This window comes from Monopterus albus, unplaced genomic scaffold, assembly GCF_001952655.1.
Source record: "Monopterus albus unplaced genomic scaffold, M_albus_1.0 scaffold7.1, whole genome shotgun sequence".
Classification (NCBI taxonomy): domain Eukaryota; kingdom Metazoa; phylum Chordata; class Actinopteri; order Synbranchiformes; family Synbranchidae; genus Monopterus; species Monopterus albus.
In genome coordinates this window covers 2,765,151-2,782,687 of record NW_018127887.1, presented here as the reverse complement: position 1 = coordinate 2,782,687, position 17,537 = coordinate 2,765,151, and the positions used below count along the sequence as shown (strand labels likewise).

General features: G+C 39.9%; 2 protein-coding genes across 3 annotated transcripts in view; one reads left to right on the top strand and one right to left on the bottom strand.

Moving 5' to 3' along the window:
- The window catches only part of tmem117 (transmembrane protein 117), a 36,286-nt gene extending 30,114 nt beyond the window's left edge, over positions 1–6,172 (bottom strand). The window contains exons 1-2 of one of the 2 annotated variants that reach the window (XM_020622554.1): positions 6,056–6,172; positions 4,449–4,756 (exon numbers count right to left, since the gene is read on the bottom strand). In XM_020622554.1, coding sequence (XP_020478210.1) covers positions 4,449–4,756; positions 6,056–6,171 — 424 coding nt within the window. In that variant the 5' untranslated portion in view covers position 6,172. Of the gene's footprint in view, positions 1–4,448; positions 4,757–6,055 lie in introns of those variants that run through there. The other variant, XM_020622537.1, reaches the window with a different exon arrangement.
- A 2,500-nt stretch (positions 6,173–8,672) lies between these two features.
- On the top strand, positions 8,673–17,536 carry twf1a (twinfilin actin-binding protein 1a). Its single transcript, XM_020622567.1, has 9 exons — positions 8,673–8,790; positions 10,258–10,338; positions 10,506–10,684; positions 11,502–11,597; positions 11,715–11,819; positions 14,002–14,127; positions 14,644–14,794; positions 14,902–15,023; positions 16,321–17,536. Exons 1-9 carry the CDS (start codon positions 8,766–8,768, stop codon positions 16,486–16,488), a joined length of 1,053 nt encoding a protein of 350 aa, XP_020478223.1. The 5' UTR covers positions 8,673–8,765; the 3' UTR covers positions 16,489–17,536.
- Position 17,537: the final 1 nt, after the last annotated feature.

The following is a 17,537-nucleotide window of genomic DNA, read 5'->3' as shown; positions in this document are numbered from 1 at the left end:
ATTAGCTCCAAAGGGTGCTTCTACTAAATACTGAGCAAAGGGTCTGAATACTTATGACTATGTGATATTTCAGTTTTTCTTTGTTGATAAATCTGCAAAAATGTAAAAATTCTGTGTTTTTCTGTCAATATGGGGTGCTGTGTGTACATTAATGAGGAAAAAAATGAACTTAAATGATTTTAGCATATGGCTGCAATATAACAAAGAGTGAAAAATTTAAGGGGGTCTGAATACTTTCTGTACCCACTGTACAGAGGAAGAGGGTGACCTCTGAGGACAGCTAATAGAGGCAGGCCTGAAATGAAGGAAAGGGTGAAATGTACAGCTCTACAGGGCCTGATGGGGTTGCTGAAGGCTGAATAGCAATGAGGCTGATGATTATGCAGATAACTTCAGACGAGTCTATAGATCAAGTGGCTCACATTGTTCTTTGTGGATTCCTTGGTGATGCACTGTACAGATGCCAGGGCAGAGTCAGCATTATTCAGATAGTAGCTGGAGAATGAATACATTAATTTAATGTCAAAACATTTTGAAATGAATCCATTAGCAATAGCAAACTAACCTGCAACTATTTGGATAACTGAGTATTTTTAAGACAATGAAGTACAAAATGCCAGACATTCCCTGGTTATACAAAAAAACTGTGTAAAAATATTAAAACATGATGTAGTACTGAAGTCTGATGTTTTAGTCCTTTCCCCTTTTTTTAAGGTTGAACATTTATTGGGTGGTTTTTGCTTTTGGCTCTTTTGAAATTAAATTTCACACAAAACACATACAACAACACAAAATGGTCTGCAACCATATATACCTGTAATTAAACATTTTGATTAACCATCTAGATTATTTTTAAATAAATTAACTTAAGTCTGTAAAATCTTAAAATGCGCATTAATTTCCTAGAACAATCAGTTCAAATTTACAACGACCTAAAACTGAGAAACTGGTCATTTTTACTTGATAAATGATCCCTTATGACAGCCCTTGAATAATTTTATGATAATAAATTGAAATGCTAACAGTTTCAGGACTATTATAAAAAGAGGCTTCACTCTTAACAGCAACACATTCTCACAGAAACACAAAGACAATAAAATACCCCAAAGCCACATGCATACAAAAGCACGCAAAGGGTCACTATCCTGCCACACACCCTCCACGTTAACCCACAGCCACACAGTGCTGTATATAAAGCATCTCTGCTTCCACGGGGAACAGTAACAACATATGACAGAACCCAGATGGCATCCTGCAGGCTACAATCAAGACCAGAAACTGGGGACGAGAGGCACACTTAACAGAGAAACACACACACACACACACACACACACAGCGCTCAACAGGGCATCTTATAGTGTTAACAGTTCTGTGAAACATATTTCCGCCTTACTGTCCCCTTTTCTTATGCTGTTCACACTGTTCTTGAAACTCAAAATAACTCAACCCAGTGAAGACAAGTGGGAAATGTTTGACTGAATGCAAGTGTCAGTAATAATATGCAAAGTAGGATTTAATCTGGTTAGTAAGCAGCTGTGTGTGACTTGACTCTACCCTCAGATTTACTTTTTAGAATGTCCTAAGCCTTGAAGAGAGATTGGTGAATATATTATGCTAAAGTAGGGACAGAGACAGCAGGAGAGAGAAGTGAGAAGCAGTTCACTGTCTGCATTTAGGAGATGAGCAGTGAGATAGTCATTTAATGTGAAGGTAGGTCCATAATGTTAAGCTTATGTGCTGTGGTGCTGTGTTATTGCTGAAAGAAAAATTAGTTATGTATGAAGAATTTGTTTTAAGATTATATATAATTTACACTAAATTTGTAAAACTGAGCGATTCAGTCATAAAAAGTCACTACAGTCATTTTTAGGACCCCACAGAAACTACTAGTGACTGGCAAACAAAAAGCCTGACGATGTCTGCTCATCACAAAACAAGACTAAAAACATATAGATTTAACGGTTTAATGTTTCAACATTCCACTGGTAAAGAAACAGAACAACATTTACTAAAGATACTATTATGCAGCAACTGGATTAATATTTGTGTGGGCTTCTGGGAGAGTAGATCACATACGGAAAACAAAGACAACACTAATCACTAGAGGGAGGTGTAATACACTGTAAACCGTTCAGATTTTCTAGGCCATTATAAATGATAAATGACGCAGGGAATTGTTCCTGCTTTCAAAAACAATGTCTGCTTCCAGGTTTGTGACAAAGAAAAATTCCATGAGCTTGAAAAAGACTCCAGTTATGCATTTTATTACATTTGTAAAACAGTGCCAGAGAACACCAGTCACATGTGATTCCAAAGTGCTTCTTCAGGGACCGAACATTTGCGTGGACTGTGCTCCTAAGCAGAAGCATTCCCACTGTCTGCCTACACATCCGAGTGCAGGTGAGACTGGAGGTCTGCAGGACTTTAGGGGAGACATCATGATGTGCAGTAGGTGAGCCATGTAGGTTTGTGTAACAGAACTAGAATAGATCATAGGTTTTACAGTGGGCCTGGTTCTACACAACTCTTGTACTGTACCCGAGTCATGATTACATAACCGCATTACTGAAAATATTGTGCAGGACACAATTTGCCTCTCCAGCTTTCAGCATCAGCATCTCTTACATACCGGTACTCAACTCTCAAAGTACTAACACACACTGACCTGTTCACTCACACATACTGAAATAACACCACTGTCTCACAATCACACAAACACCCACCTACATAGAAACATGAGCCATTTGTTCAGAGGCTCGCTGAAGTGCATTAGTGGTACCTGGCTGCAGGATGAGCGGCACTCTGTTTGTCCTCTACATGCTCAAACCAGAGTGAGTGCACAGACCCTCATTCAGACACGCTGGGCCTTAGTGTAAAACAACTGAATAAAGTTTGCGTAATGAAGGGCCTATCTCATTATGTGTCTTTTATGAATTATGTGAATGAGAAAATGCTGGTTGAGTAATACACTAAGGTTTTACAGCTTGCACAGTATTGGCTAGAAAAACGTGTTCTGTGTGTGCGAAGTGTGACATTACAATGATGCACACAAATACAAATTTAAAAGTTTAAAAGAGTCAGGCCCCATGCACCAGAAAAATTAACTTTTTAGTTTTTGATGTCATTCTTTCAAACTACTGTTTATGCTGGGCAAACAAACAGGAGTTTATACTTACTGACATAAATAAGTCTTTCTTAACCTTGCATGACTAAAGACCCCCCTTTTCATATCATCTTGCAGTTTTCAATATGACATACTACCTCAATTCTCTATTTGCAGAAAGCAGCATGTCATCATGCACTCTTGGCTTCCTTTTTCTGCTCAGAAATGATGAACAATCAGAGAACACACTCCTGACTCTCTCACTCTGTGCCCCTCAATTACTACAGTCATTGATGGTTCATCTGAAGAAAATAAGCCAGGGTGGCCAATAATATCCAGCCTGAGTGTGTTGTGAAGTGAGGAGGAAATGAAATGTGTGAGATGAATAGGAAGCACTGTGAACTGCTGCAAAGGTTAAACGCATGAAGGGCTGATGAGATTGGAGTCACAGCCTTATGAGAGCAGAGTGAAATGGAAGGCGACAAGCTGGGAAGGGGGAGACAAGAAGAGAGACAGAGACTGTCAGAAGAGGTGAGGAAGATGGCAAGTGGGTGGAAAAGAAGAGGAAATGTGCAGAGGAGATGTGAGAGGTGAATATGAATACTGAAAATGGAAGGATCATTAATAATAGAAGAATTAAAAAAAAAATAATGGTCTGTACACAGTATATCGTGTATATATCCTGCTACTGCATAAGCTCACTGACACGCCACACTTAAATAGAAAGGGCTCCTGCTACTGCATAAGCTCACTGACACTGAAAGGGGAACTCCATCTAATTTACACAGCAAAGCCTGTCTACAGGTCTTATGGTTTACTACTGCAAATGTGGAAAAACAGCTGTAAAAAGGTTTTACTGGCTCCAGAGGGAGTTGCATGAAAATGCATAAACTACCTCAAGTGACGTCACTTGAGTCAATGTCAGCTGTGAAGTCACCTCATCTCTGCTTCAGCCTATTCTCAAATGGGAGTAAATAACGCAGTTCTTTGGGAACTATTTTCACATGAAGCAACAAAAACTTATCAGAAGATTAATCAACTACGAGTGTTAACTGCAGCCCTGTTTGAGCCCCAGTGGAATAAACAGAAGAGATCTGCACATAGTGTTTGAGTCAGATCTGATGACAGTGAGAAGAAAGGCAGAAAATAGTTGAACTAAGGAAAGATAAGGGCAGGAGCACTTAGATTAGATCTGGTTGTGAAGATATAATAATCTCTTTAACTAGAACTAGAAGGTGAAAAGATGGTTCTCACTGATGAACAGCCACAACAAAAACAACTCAGAGGAAAGGTCCCTCCTTCATTACTCTGCCCATTCCAATGTATTATTCTGCGCACGACTTACCAAAGAGCAAGCGGTGGAATATAAACTTCCCAGCGAACAGGCCAGCGATAATGGCCAGTGTCCAGCATATTACTTTCAGGATGTTCCATCCAAGGCTCGGGTACTTGTTGAATAGGAAGGAGAAGCAGTTGCCCACAACAATCATATGTGCCTCTGTCTGGCTGTGGGAGATGGGGTCCTCGGCGAAAATCAGGAAATTAAAGAAGGTGACGAGGTAGGCCACAATGAGACGTGACCACGGGTGCTGGAAATAGTAGCGAAAACAGGCATCTATTCCCATCCTGCTGAGTCCCCCAACCACACTACACCTAGGAGCCAAAGAGAGAAAGTGCTTCTTTCAGTCAGATTATATTATTTTTAAACCAGCAGGGCCGATTAGAGTTAAAACATCCCTCAGACTCAGTTTAGTGCCAGGAAGATCCCTGAGGTTTGGTACAGAGTAGGATTATGCTAAATTCAGACAACTCATTTCAGCAACAGCACCAGTCAGCCAGCTTTCCCATCACACAAACATCACAAAGAGGTCCTGATCTGGTCAGTGATGCCAACACAGCAAAAGATCAGCTGCTTTTGAAATAACTGATGAAACATCATGAGTTTACTGAGCTCACAATAAACAAGAAATCGCTCTTTAAAAGACACGTTTAAGATTTTAATTCTTCATCAGTCAATAAAACAAGTTCAGGTGTCAGTGTCATACCTCAGTAAGGTAGAACTCACAAAGTGCTCAGCTAGAAAACTCTGCCATTTAGAAGGTTTATCGGTGCAGCTTGTCTGCTCCGTACTCGCCTCAGAAGCAATGTGGAACACCAGCCAAGCACACCCTGTAACCTCCCAACAGTCCTATTCCCACTCTTCTGTATTTTTAAACCCTACTATTATTATTCACCCATGTACTCCACACTAAACTCCCTTGCTGTGACTGGTCTGACTGACTGTCAGGTCCATGCTTTGACATGATTTCCTAAAATACCCACCAGCGGGGATTTGGAATGATTTTGAGGCTTCAGAAATAGAGCTGCCACAGTGGAACACCCATGTGACTATTATATTTCACTGCATAATGTTTGTCATTATGTGCCAGCTTTTGCTTACTGAAGTAAGGCTCACTAAATGATCCAGGCAAAATGCAGGTTTAATTTCCTCCGTTTATCCCACTTCAACCAGTGAGGAGTGGGCAGCCCTCTGTTCCCAGTTTGAGGCCTCATAGCAGGAGAGTCCTTAACATGCACTGAGAGAGAATCGGCCAGTTCATGCAAAGGACACCCATAAAACAGGTGGAGAACATGCAAACACTCTATATAAGACTCACAGGCTTGGGAAATACAGGTAGTAGGCTATAACTTCAAGACAGTGGCTGAAATGCAATTTGCAAGATCATCTTAACTCCCTGGCTTTTCTAGAAACAGCACAAATTACCTTTGGACTCACCAATATAAACAGTCTCCAAGCCCAGGAAATGCCACTGAATGGGTCAACTATTCGTGCCAGTTCTGGCAATTTCTGAATGAACAACCGTGTTAAGAGTGCGGCCACACACATCCTCTCAGTGATAACGCCAAATGCCACAGTGCAGACCACACGGGATAACATATGACTGGAATTACCTGACTGCACAACTTAATTGTTGATGCGCCCAGTGCGACCTGGGGCTGCCAAAATTACGCTTAAGTCCTTCGTCCCTGCACCTGGGTATTATGTTCCTGTATGTGCGGTAAATCATCAACGCACCTGCTCCGTTTTCCTCTCAGTCGACAGCTAGGACGAGAAGCCTCCTCCCGCACGGCTCTTCCTCCACATCAAGCCGACAGCGGCGCTGCAATCATCCCAAACAACAGATCATACGAGAGGGTTGTGGAGGGATTATCCATGCGACCTGTTGTTGGTCTACGACAGAGGGACCCCCAAATCCTCCGCCTTTGTGCTGGACCGTCCATGTGCTTTGTTTGCGTGCCCGCGCCGCACGATGCAGTTTGTGCGCTGATGGGACGCTGCTGCTACGGATGGAGATACCTGCGTCCACCCGGCAGACACAGCATCGGGACAACGCAATGTAGCCAACACGTTGACTCATCAACGCCAAAGAAAAGCCAGTAGAAATATGTAACTTCCGTTCACGCCTTTTAGCGTAAATCATGATGAAAATAAAATGTCAATAAATAGGTTATCCAAAATATGTAAACTGACAGAGGAATCTGTTATTTAAAAATTGGTTCTATATATTGTGTTAAATGATTTATTAAAACCTTCATTTTACTTAATGTAACTACTTTTATTTTGACTACATTGTTACCTTTGCTCATGTCTCGTATTTACTTCATAGGTTAATGCTGTTTGGATTATTTTCTCTACATAGATACGTTATATGTTGGTGTTAAAATATCTTTCATAAATAACTGGTCCACCTTTAAAGACCGAGTCTCTAATGCGTATAGTTACTCTGCTTTTTATTTAAAGAAAGTTGAAATATGACATTTAAATATAACTCTTTTTGAAAATGTGTTATTTGTAAATGTTAATATTAGCAAATTGCCTACTGAAATGTTGCTATAACACCATTTTTCACAAATGTAACATATTTTATATATATTTTAATGTACTTAAAATACAATTCTCTGATGATCACTAAACTATTTTGCTGACAAGACAGATAACTTTAAAAGACTTAAATGTATATTTTATATTAACTAAACAATATTGTTCGTATTATATCATTTACGATATCAGACGCCACTTTTAGTTGTAGCAATAAAATAAATGAATTCTGTTATGAAGTGATCAGGACACAATGTAGACCCTAATTTTGAAGAGGAGTTCAGGTTGTTTCCGGTGTGACTCTGGCTTTGTTTGACGTACTTGACACAGAACTGACATTCCCTCTGGTGAGGGGATGATTTTGCTGCTAGAAAATCTATTCATTCTTGTAAATACATATTTAACGAGGATTAGGAAGAACAGAGGGCAGAGACAGGAACCCCGTGGCTTCCAGATGTTACAGATGTTTACGCCACATAGGATCTACAGCCATGAGAGCCGGAAATCTCCCCTTTATCACAAGACAGAGACCTAAATCAAAATACAAATAGCTGATTGACATGCTTTAATCCTAGTCCAAGCTATCTAGTTAAGGCTACAGTTATAGAACAAATCCATTTTTTCCGTTTTTTTATAAGAATAACGTCAATGCAGTTATAGCCAATAGGCTTACAGCACTGTAAACTATTATATTATATTATATTATATTATATTATATTATATTATATTATACAGTAGTTGCACAGTCTACACAGAGAGCAGGAAACCAGCCATTTAGTAGGCCTGTAGTACCTAGCCTTTTCTGTGTCTCACCTAGGTGGAGGTAATTTCATTTAACACATGTTTATTGAGGAATATGCCCAATGTGGGCACAATCAAGCCTAAAATAAAGTCTTAAAAGTTACTCGTTAGACTGATAAGACTGCAGAACCTGATGTTGTACCTAAGTAGAGCAAATCATTAAGATCATTTGAAATTAATGGTATTATGTGTAGCCATTCAAAACACATGGAAACTTAAATTTATTGTTCCCTTGGGGTCTGGGGTCTCAGGGCATTTGCCCACTTGACCCAACTGTTAGTCCAACCTTGGTAGCAGTGTAGGCTGTGTCAGTGGCTGAATGTGTCAAAGTACTGTGCTGATGTACTTGTTTTACATCTTTATACTTTTACTCCACTACATTACAGAGGTAAATGTGGTACTTTTTACTTCATAAAATTTTTATGACACCTATTACTTTGCACATTAAGGTTTTACATTCAAAACATATGATCAGCTTATAAGATAAAGTATAATGTATTGTTACCAGTTACCCAAATATTTAAAACTGATCACTGTTTGACCAGCTACTGTATTAAAATGCTGATTACAAGTTAATGCATCAATTGTAGTAGTCCAGTAATGCAGTGTTTAAAACCAACACTGTCACAATTGCGATATATAATGCATAATGAGTAGTTTGACTTACAGGCCTATAGCCTGTTGTGTGAATGTTTTCACTTAAGCTAAGTAAATGAATGAATGCAGTACTTATACCTGTAATGAATATTAATACTTCTTTTACCACTGGTATATTCTGTTTATTGTTGTAATTCACGATATTAATGTTTGTCTATTTTAAAAAAATGACACATACAAGATGTGTAAATATGACTGTCATGTGATCTCCATGTTGATGACAACAGACTTGGGGCGGGTCTTATCGGTGTCGTCCACTTCCTGCTTCTCTCCCCTGGTTTAGTCTGATCAGCTGCACCAGCTTTTTATCCGACGACAAGCACAATGTCACACCAAACGGGCATTCTCGGTAGGTCCGCTTGTCTGCTTTCAGTGTTTCTGTCTTTATATATTTTGCTGTGTGAGTGTGTTATTCACGGACGAGGTTTGAGTACCTGCTACAGTTCATTGTAACGAGGAGCTGGCTTCAAGTTAGTTAGCCACTCCTAGCTAGCTCTGGGCTGCCGTGATCATCTCTATGCGCGGTTTGGGCACTTTTAGGGCCATGAAACATAATCTCTGAGTCTTTAGCCTGTTTAAGGGCCGCCCAAATCACGACTGTTGTATCTGTTTTCACCGTGTTACCAAATCCTTTCGAGCCTCAGTTTATTTATATGGAGCTGAAGTCATGTAATATTAGTTTAGCCTTTTGAATGGATGGGCAACGCCTTCATTTAAACAAATTGCTGGCCTGCGGTTGTTCCCTTTGAATATGTGAGAGTAGCACTGGAATTACCTGCATTATGCCATTATAAAAATGAACTAAAGTTTAGGGTGTTGTGTATGTCCCCAGCACCGCAGAATTGTTTACTCTGCCATCACAATACTGTTTAATCTGTGGTAAAGGCATGTGCAGATAAGGTGAGTTAATGACAGACAGGGAGATCTCCTGAATCCATTCCACCATAACTCTGGTTTTTATATGATCTTTAATTTGATGTCCTTTGTGTGGAGCCCCTCTGTGTGTTCTTTTTCCTATGGAGGACTACGGTCTTTATATCCTCAAAGGTCAACTTTACATTTATGCAAAGTCTAATGCAGGTATTAATGTAAATAAAACTGCTTCCACTTCTATAAACTTGTTTATAGCTGCCAAGTCTGTAAATGTAGGAGAAAAGTGAATCTTGATGCTTGAATGAACAGGATCTTGTGTAAAGATGTTTAAAAATGTATTGTGGCATCAAATCAATTTACCTTCATAGTTTATACACTCACGTGTTCTCCCTGATTTATCTAATATATATTTGTAGTTGGACTTGTTCTTAAGTTTTGGCAGGTTTGTTAGAATGGAAAATTACAGTCATTGAGATGCTGGTTTGAATGTTTTATTTGTGCCTTGGTTTGGGGTCAAAAGTGGTCAGGCTTCAGTCACATCTGTGTTCCTGAGCAGAATTTTAATGTTCATTGAGTTATGGTCCGTGTGTTTTGTTTTGTGGTTATTATAACAAATTCTAAATAAAATATGGTATTTTGCAATGATTTCAGTATTTTTTCCATTGTTGCTTAATACCCAGTTATAGGATTAAAGAGTTAAAGGCAAAATATAGGGGTACTCAGGAATGGGATATATGTTATTAAATCCAAACAAGAAAGTAATTGTATGTTCTTTGTATAATGTCCAACATTTGGTTGATATCACAGCATATTAAGACTATTGAAGCTTTTAGGAGGAATCATATAATCCTGGGCTTAAAATGTCCATATTAACAAGAACATGTTTTTGTCAAACATGCACCTATTTAAAAGAGAGACTGACCCCTTCTCTGTATTTTCTCAGCGGGGAACGATGTGAAGGATATCTTTGCCAGTGCCAGGAGTGGAGACCTATATCGAGTCTTAAAGATCATCATTGAGGATGGTAAGCAGTGCACCAGAGTCCCAGAGTTTGTTTACAGCTTTTTCTGCCAAGAAAATTCTTAATTTGTGCTTCTACCCAGACCTCTGCCAAGACTGACATTAGAATGTCAACATCACTAGCATTTCCCTGCATTGCTGAAATTTGTGTTGGACACATCTGTTTTCCAGAGCAGCTGACTTTGGGTGCCACCAGGAAAGCATCAAAGAAGTGGGACCAGGAGTATGATTCCTTAGTGCTGCCACTCCTTGAGGATGACGTACCCTGTTATATACTGTACCGTCTGGACTCCACTAACAACCAGGGCTATGAGTGGATCTTTCTGGCTTGGTCACCAGATCACTCTGCTGTAAGAAAACTAAGGCCGGACTGGCTGTAATGAATAGCTTTCCATATTTCATGGCATATGTCCTCCTCTGCTTTGAATATCATATGGGTGGGGTTAGGTATTGGGGTTAGGGTTGACCACATCAGGCAACAGTTCTTTGTATATGTGGTCTGTGCATTCATTATTTCCTACCAGACCACTTGTGGTCTAAATATGTTTTGATTATGGGGTGCTTCAGCCCCATTTTAGGCTTAAAATTCACCCTTAGTGCTTTTAGATGATATTTCCTTGTTATGTAAATGTGGGTTTTATATTTGTTTATGTCTTGACTCGTACAATGTCGTCTCCTCGGAAACCTGATGGGACACTTGTAGTATAGTGTCAGAATGAGTCAAAATAACCATGACAAATAGACAAGCAAATGTTGTTTCTATGGCAGTGGAAAAAGAAATGTTGCAAGGAGAGACTAGTGCCAGAATACAGTGCTGTGCAGGATACTTGTGGTGCTCTAACTGCATGGTGCAAGCAAACTAAATTTCACTTTATGAAAGATATAGCTGAGCTTAACATTCCTGCCCTCCAGCTCAAAAAGAGTGCTTCAGGTTGAGACTTGTCTTGAAATTGCAAATCATTTCTCAACAAGTGCACACTGCTGCCTTCACTGACCTGATTTGTGTTTTCATTTTTGGCTGTTTCTTGCCATGTTGTCCTGTATTGTTTCCATGTTAAACACTTATTAAAGAAGAAAAAGATTATTTAAAAATAAAGTCAGAAGCTGCCAGATTCAGCCCCATCATTACAGTCTAGATACTCAAACCTTTCCTCATATTCTTATCAGGTGCGACATAAAATGTTATATGCTGCTACCAGAGCTACACTGAAGAAGGAGTTTGGAGGCGGACACATCAAGGATGAGATTTTCGGCACCACAAAGGTTTGTCCCACAGCAGTGACACTTGTTGCAATGCGTTTATTGCAACTGATCTGAGTCTGTCGGCCTGTGTCGCTGTATGAGGTGTTGATTGTGGGGTTTTTTTTTTTGGTCCCTCAGGATGAATTGAATCTTAGTGGATACAGGAAATATTTGACCTCGCAGGCTGCTCCCCTACCCCTCACGGCTGCAGAGGAGGAACTGAGACAGATTAAACTGAATGAGGTAAGGGCACACAGACAGAGAAACAAACTAACAAATAATTCAGATTGAATTTCTTGGTCTGTTCTGTTTGAGATCATCTTGACAGGTTGTATGACTGTTCTGACGTGGCTACAAGTGAGGCTTGTTCTCCGTCTCACTTCTGCAAAGATATGACATTAAGGCATCTTTACCCACTGAGGCTTCAGTGGGTGAAAAATAGCTACCCTAGCTCACTGTAGTACTCCTAATGACATCCCCAGAAATGGCGTGGGGTATCAGTGAAGGCCAGCAATGCATCCTTCCACACTACACAAAGTCAGCAGCATTGCAAGTGTGCAAATGCATGACCGGCGTATCAGCACAGTGCAAAGATGCTGATGCATTAGAGCAGCAGGATGTTGGCAGCGATGGGTCATTTAAGCTTGTAAAGCTCACACCCATCACTCCATAAAGTCTCTTTTACTGTTGTATATCCTGTTCGGTCTGAGCAGTAAAGGCTCTATTCTATTATAAAGCCACGTCCGGTTCTTTCAACCAGGAACTCACTTGAGTATATAAAAAAAATAACCGTGCTGGTTTATTCAAAGTCAAACCGTGACGTCACCTGATATGCCAGCTTTGCACCTGACCAGAGCAGTAGTCAAAAGATGAAGAAAATAATGTGTGTGAATGTTGATTATGTGGTGTGTATCTAAAAACATACAGGACATTCAGGGACATGTCCGAACAGTAAGCCTCGGAAGATATTATGATTAAGATTACGGCTGAGCATAGCAATAATAATAGCAATATTCATCCTGCCTGCAGACTCTTCAATCTAGTTGACCTTGGGGCCCACATGCAGCCTGCAGCAAGCTCATGACAATGAACTAAGCATTTACCAGCCTGAGCTAGACATCCTGTCTACCCTACACATTTCTAGACAACAAATCTCTAAATATCTACCTAACTAAGAAAATACCTAACAGCAGCATTGGTTAACAACAAGCTGTTTGTGAATGTTTCCATGTTGAGAGAGCTACATGCACATGAGAGTGTTCTGTAGATTTGAGCACATGGCTGTGGTTGAGGTGAGCTTTATCATTGCACTTTGGTGTTTCCAGCAATAAGATAACAAACTACTGCAATGTGATATGAATCTCATGCAGCTATTTGACGCCCAAAGTGTTTGTGCTGTAAGGGCTGTAGGGCTTCCACAAGGCTCTGACTTTTTAGTACGACTCACATGGGGCCTTTAAAGACAAATGTGGTGTTGATAAGCGAGAGGAACCTTGGTGTTCTTACAATCGATAATTCTTTTTTTTTTTTTTTTTTTTTTGAGAAACAAATTATTCTAATCGCTGCTCTCCCAGTCTGCCACAGAAACCACCAGTCTTCCTTACCATATATGGCAGTGCTGTGTCGTGCACTCCCTCTCTACAGCATGGTCAGTTAAAGGCAGCAAAGCAAATGGGAAATGAGTACTGTGCTCATCTCACTTGTCCAGCTGTTGAAGGAAGATAATATACCATTAATCTGTGCTGCCTAAATGAGAAAGAGGCTTTGAAATATTTATCACTGCCATGCCTTTGAGACTCCTTTTATTAAGCAGATGAATGAAAGGCCTGCAGTCCTTTATAGTATGTGAAGTAGAGACATTGGAAGTTTAGTTGTGTTTCTGTGGCATTTCATTTTGTGGGAACACGGCTCTAAAAAGCGATGTAATCCATTAGTGTAATCCCCCCAGCATTTCCACTTTTCTTTGTGATTCCATGGAGGTGCCTCATCACTTCTGATACAAGCACCTCATCTGTAATTGTCGTGCTCCAGCGTTCAAGCTGCTTGTTGGTGTTGTAAACCTTTTGACTTTCTGATGACTAAAATGAGGAATATTTAGATAAGATAAGAGATAATCCTTTATTGTCACTGTAACATGTACAATGAAAATTTAAAGTGACCTCCAGTCGGTACAGCCATAAAGTGTGGTAACTGCTGTTGGGTAAAAAACTATTCCTGAATCTAGCGGTCCTTGGTTTGATTACTCTGAACTTATTTGAAGGCAAATTAAATCTTTGCTAAGTAAAGCACTGATCAGTCTAATGAATGACATCATTACCATAGATGGTTGTTTAATGTATCATATCATTATGACCATGGCTGGACAATGGAAGGCTCAAGTGCCCCTCTGTGCGTCTCTGTGTGTCTCTGTCTGTGGTGTATTCAGGTGCAGACAGACATCAGTGTGGACACTAAGCAGCAGACTCTGCAGGGAGTGGCCTTCCCTGTTCACCACGATGCTATTGCAGCACTTGAACATTTTAGAGACAAGAAAATCAACTATGTACAACTGGTGAGTTTTTAGTAGATCATTAGTAAACAGGTAGCCTTTTGTAGTACAGCGTTTGAATACTAAATCAGTTTGTTCTTTTAATGTATATTGTTTGGAGAGGTAGAGATGTTTTTGGTCAGGATTTGTTTAGACTGACACAATGAGTTACTCATTTAGCCTAAAAAGCCTTAGTGTCTGTTCTTCTCATTGAAATTCAAAGGGTACGTGTCACAAGATCAGATCTGCACCAAGTACAAAGGAACAATTGTGTCACTGTCGCAGCCTTATTTCCCTTTTCCTCTGTTAGCCTAAAAGCTTTACAAGAAAGTCTTTTGTTCTGATTATCTATTGAAGGTTTACTCCTGACCTATTGAACAGTTGCTAGTGCGCTGCTCAATGTTTGGCTCTGACACACCTGAGATGGATTTGTTATTAACTGTTCATGCCCGGATTTTTCTAATTGATCTGGAATTCATAGCAGGGAGTTTGTGATCACAAGCACACACCACCGAACATGAGATTTCCTTTTGTCAACAGCGAGTAGACGCTGAACAGGAGCTGATTCGATTGTTCAGCACTGAGCCAACAGAGGTGAAAGACCTGCCTAAGAGAATCCCTAAAGATTCTCCACGCTACCACTTCTTCCTCTACAAACATTCCCATGAAGGCGACTACTTGGAGTCCACAGGTGAATAGTCAGTAGTTATTACAAAGAGCTGACACACCCTGCTTTGTGCTCTGAATGGCTTTTGTTTTCTTGGTGTGTTCTCTCATTGTTCTGTTTTTGCTTTGCAGTCTTCATTTATTCTATGCCTGGCTATAAGTGTAGCATCCGCGACAGGATGCTGTATTCCAGCTGCAAAAACCCCTTGGTTGACATGGTGGAAAACAAACTCCAGATTGAGATTGAGAAAAAAGTAAGCGGCATTCTATCTTGGTCAAATATTAATGATTAAAAGTGCAAATGGCTAGATACTTTTTGTGACAAACTTAAAGCCCCTAAAACTAAAAGCCCCTAATAAATCGATTATTATTCCAAAATATTTAAAACTGATGTCTAAAAAAGCAGCAATCAAAGTTAAAATACAGAAAAACTTGGTATCATTTATTAAGAGTTTAATGCTTCAAACTGTATTTCAGACAATATGCTTGGTCAGGACTGTGGGGTGTGGTTTAATTTACAAGCCAGGGATGCTGTATTTTTGTAGGCCAGCCTGGAAGTTGACATCCTGCTTCCCTTGACAAAAAGCCAATGGGATTTCTCCATAGGCTTTTGTATTATTGTGGAAAATAAACTCTGTGACAAACAATAGTTTGACATTTAACATGTTTTGTTCAGTAAGATAATCTTCATAAGTGAACACCGCTTTTATGATTTTTAAAGCCCAAATATGTTAGCCAGACGTAAAAAGCTAGGCTATAAACCAGCTACACCACGGCCCCGTGCCTTTAGCCTCACCACGGCTTCAATCTGTAATTAGATTTACTTCTGCAAAACCCTTTACTCTTAATGTGACCTGATCTAGCTAGTGATTGTGAACTGGGTCAGTTAGTTAGAATAGTTTTTCATATTCGTGAGTATAAAAATGAGGCTTTAAAGGCGAGCTAGTGAGCAGATTGGTCTCTGTGTTCAGCATGATGACGGCTAATATCCCAGACAGCCTCTGTAGTCTCATTATGCACTTGTTAGCACCCGCCTTTTTTTAAGACACTTAAAAGCATTAAAAATCACGAGTGGTGTATTTTATTTTGTAGAACACAACGTGAAAATGTACTGGCCTTGTGTTAATCACAGACCATATATCTGGCATCTAACCAAGAGCCTGTTAAAAAAAACCCACTGAACTTAAGAAAAGGGAACCAGAAGTGAAAAAACGCTAACTCAGTTCTGGGTTTTAGGACTCACTACTACAGCGCGCTGTTACTTGATCACTGCTTATTAGAAAACCAGTGAGAAAAGACAGGTGAGAGACATGCGTCTCTAATGTGAGACAGTTTTTTTTTTTAAGCTGATTGGCAAGCTGAATAATTTTTGACTAGTAAATTGACAAGTTAATGTGCCATACAGCGTACGGCATTTGTAACTGATGGACAGCAAAACCATAATTGTCAGAAAGATATACTCCTATACACGTGTGAGCTGAAGTGGGCTTGTAGGTTGTTTCTGTCACTTTATTGTTCTGTGTTTTTTTTTTTTTTCTTCCTGTTTCCCAGTTGGAGATTGAAAATGGGGATGAACTGAACAGTGATTTCTTGTACGAGGAGGTGCATCCCAAGCAGCATGCACACAAGCAGGCCTTCGCCAAGCCTAAGGGCCCTGCAGGGAAGAGAGGGGGCCGGCGCATCACCCGACCACCTGGAGAGGGAGAGGAGGAAGATTAAACAGACCTCAGCACCCGACCAGCACCTCCACCCCTAGCACGTTCCACAGTGGAATATTCCTGTGAAGGGGAAATCGTATTTGACATGCTTCTTTAAAATATTAAAACAACCTCAAATTCCCACATAGTTCACCCAGAGACCCAACTATGCACGCCAAGGACAAATGAGCAGTGACGCGCTTCAGAATTTCCATTTGTAGCTTGCCAAATGGAAGCATATTTATGTATGTCAGTACATTCGCAAAAAATTAATTTACAGTGATTCACAGAGTCGCAATCTAAACCTGAGATTTTTACATTGTTGCCGGCTCGGAGGCTTAAAAAGTATTAGTGTGACTAATGTGAACTTGCGTCAATATGACGAGATTCCCCCACTTTGAGTTCACATGCTTGAATTCTTAACTTGCATTCCTTAAGACTGTGTCAATTAATCTGTGTCTATTGTGTTCGACATTTGTCTCCTACTGTTTGCACAACGAGGTGCTCCAAAGCCGGAAAGATACAATTATCCCATTTGTGTCTGTCGATTCGTTTTAACAGTGCATTTTGTATTGGAAAATTGACTTCTTTTTTGATATAACTGTGATTCACATGGGAAGAAAAAAATCATCTGCTGAAAAACTTATTTTTCTATGCAAGTGCTGTAAATGTACATATTGTAGCTGTGTGATGCTCTAAGAAACAGTCTTGTCTGTTCTGGTGATTGTCGGTGTCGGCGAGGACCACAGTGGAAATAACAGGGGCTTCCAGAAATATTACATCGATACATCTCAGATTCTCAGAAGAGGAAGCTACTCCACCTTTGGAGGTTTTCATACAACACACATAGGGCCAAGAAACTGATAGGAAGTAGGAGTACCTTGATCAAAATGTTGCCACTGGTCTACTGATTAATATTAGGCAAACTACTAAGCTCACCTCTTTTTTGAAGGGAGAATCCCTTTATATTCACATAGTGTCATAATAATAGAAAAGAAAATCATGTTCGGTCTTATGTTTTCTTACAAACCTTTCTTTTAAAGAAGAAAAATAAAAATATTTAAATCATGG

Coding starts and splice junctions, on each gene's coding strand:
- twf1a (XM_020622567.1), top strand. CDS start 8,766: ATGTCACACCAAACGGGCATTCTCG. Junction 11,598..11,714: donor AGATTTTCGGCACCACAAAG/GTTTGTCCCACA, acceptor TTGGTCCCTCAG/GATGAATTGAATCTTAGTGG. Junction 15,024..16,320: donor AGATTGAGATTGAGAAAAAA/GTAAGCGGCATT, acceptor CCTGTTTCCCAG/TTGGAGATTGAAAATGGGGA.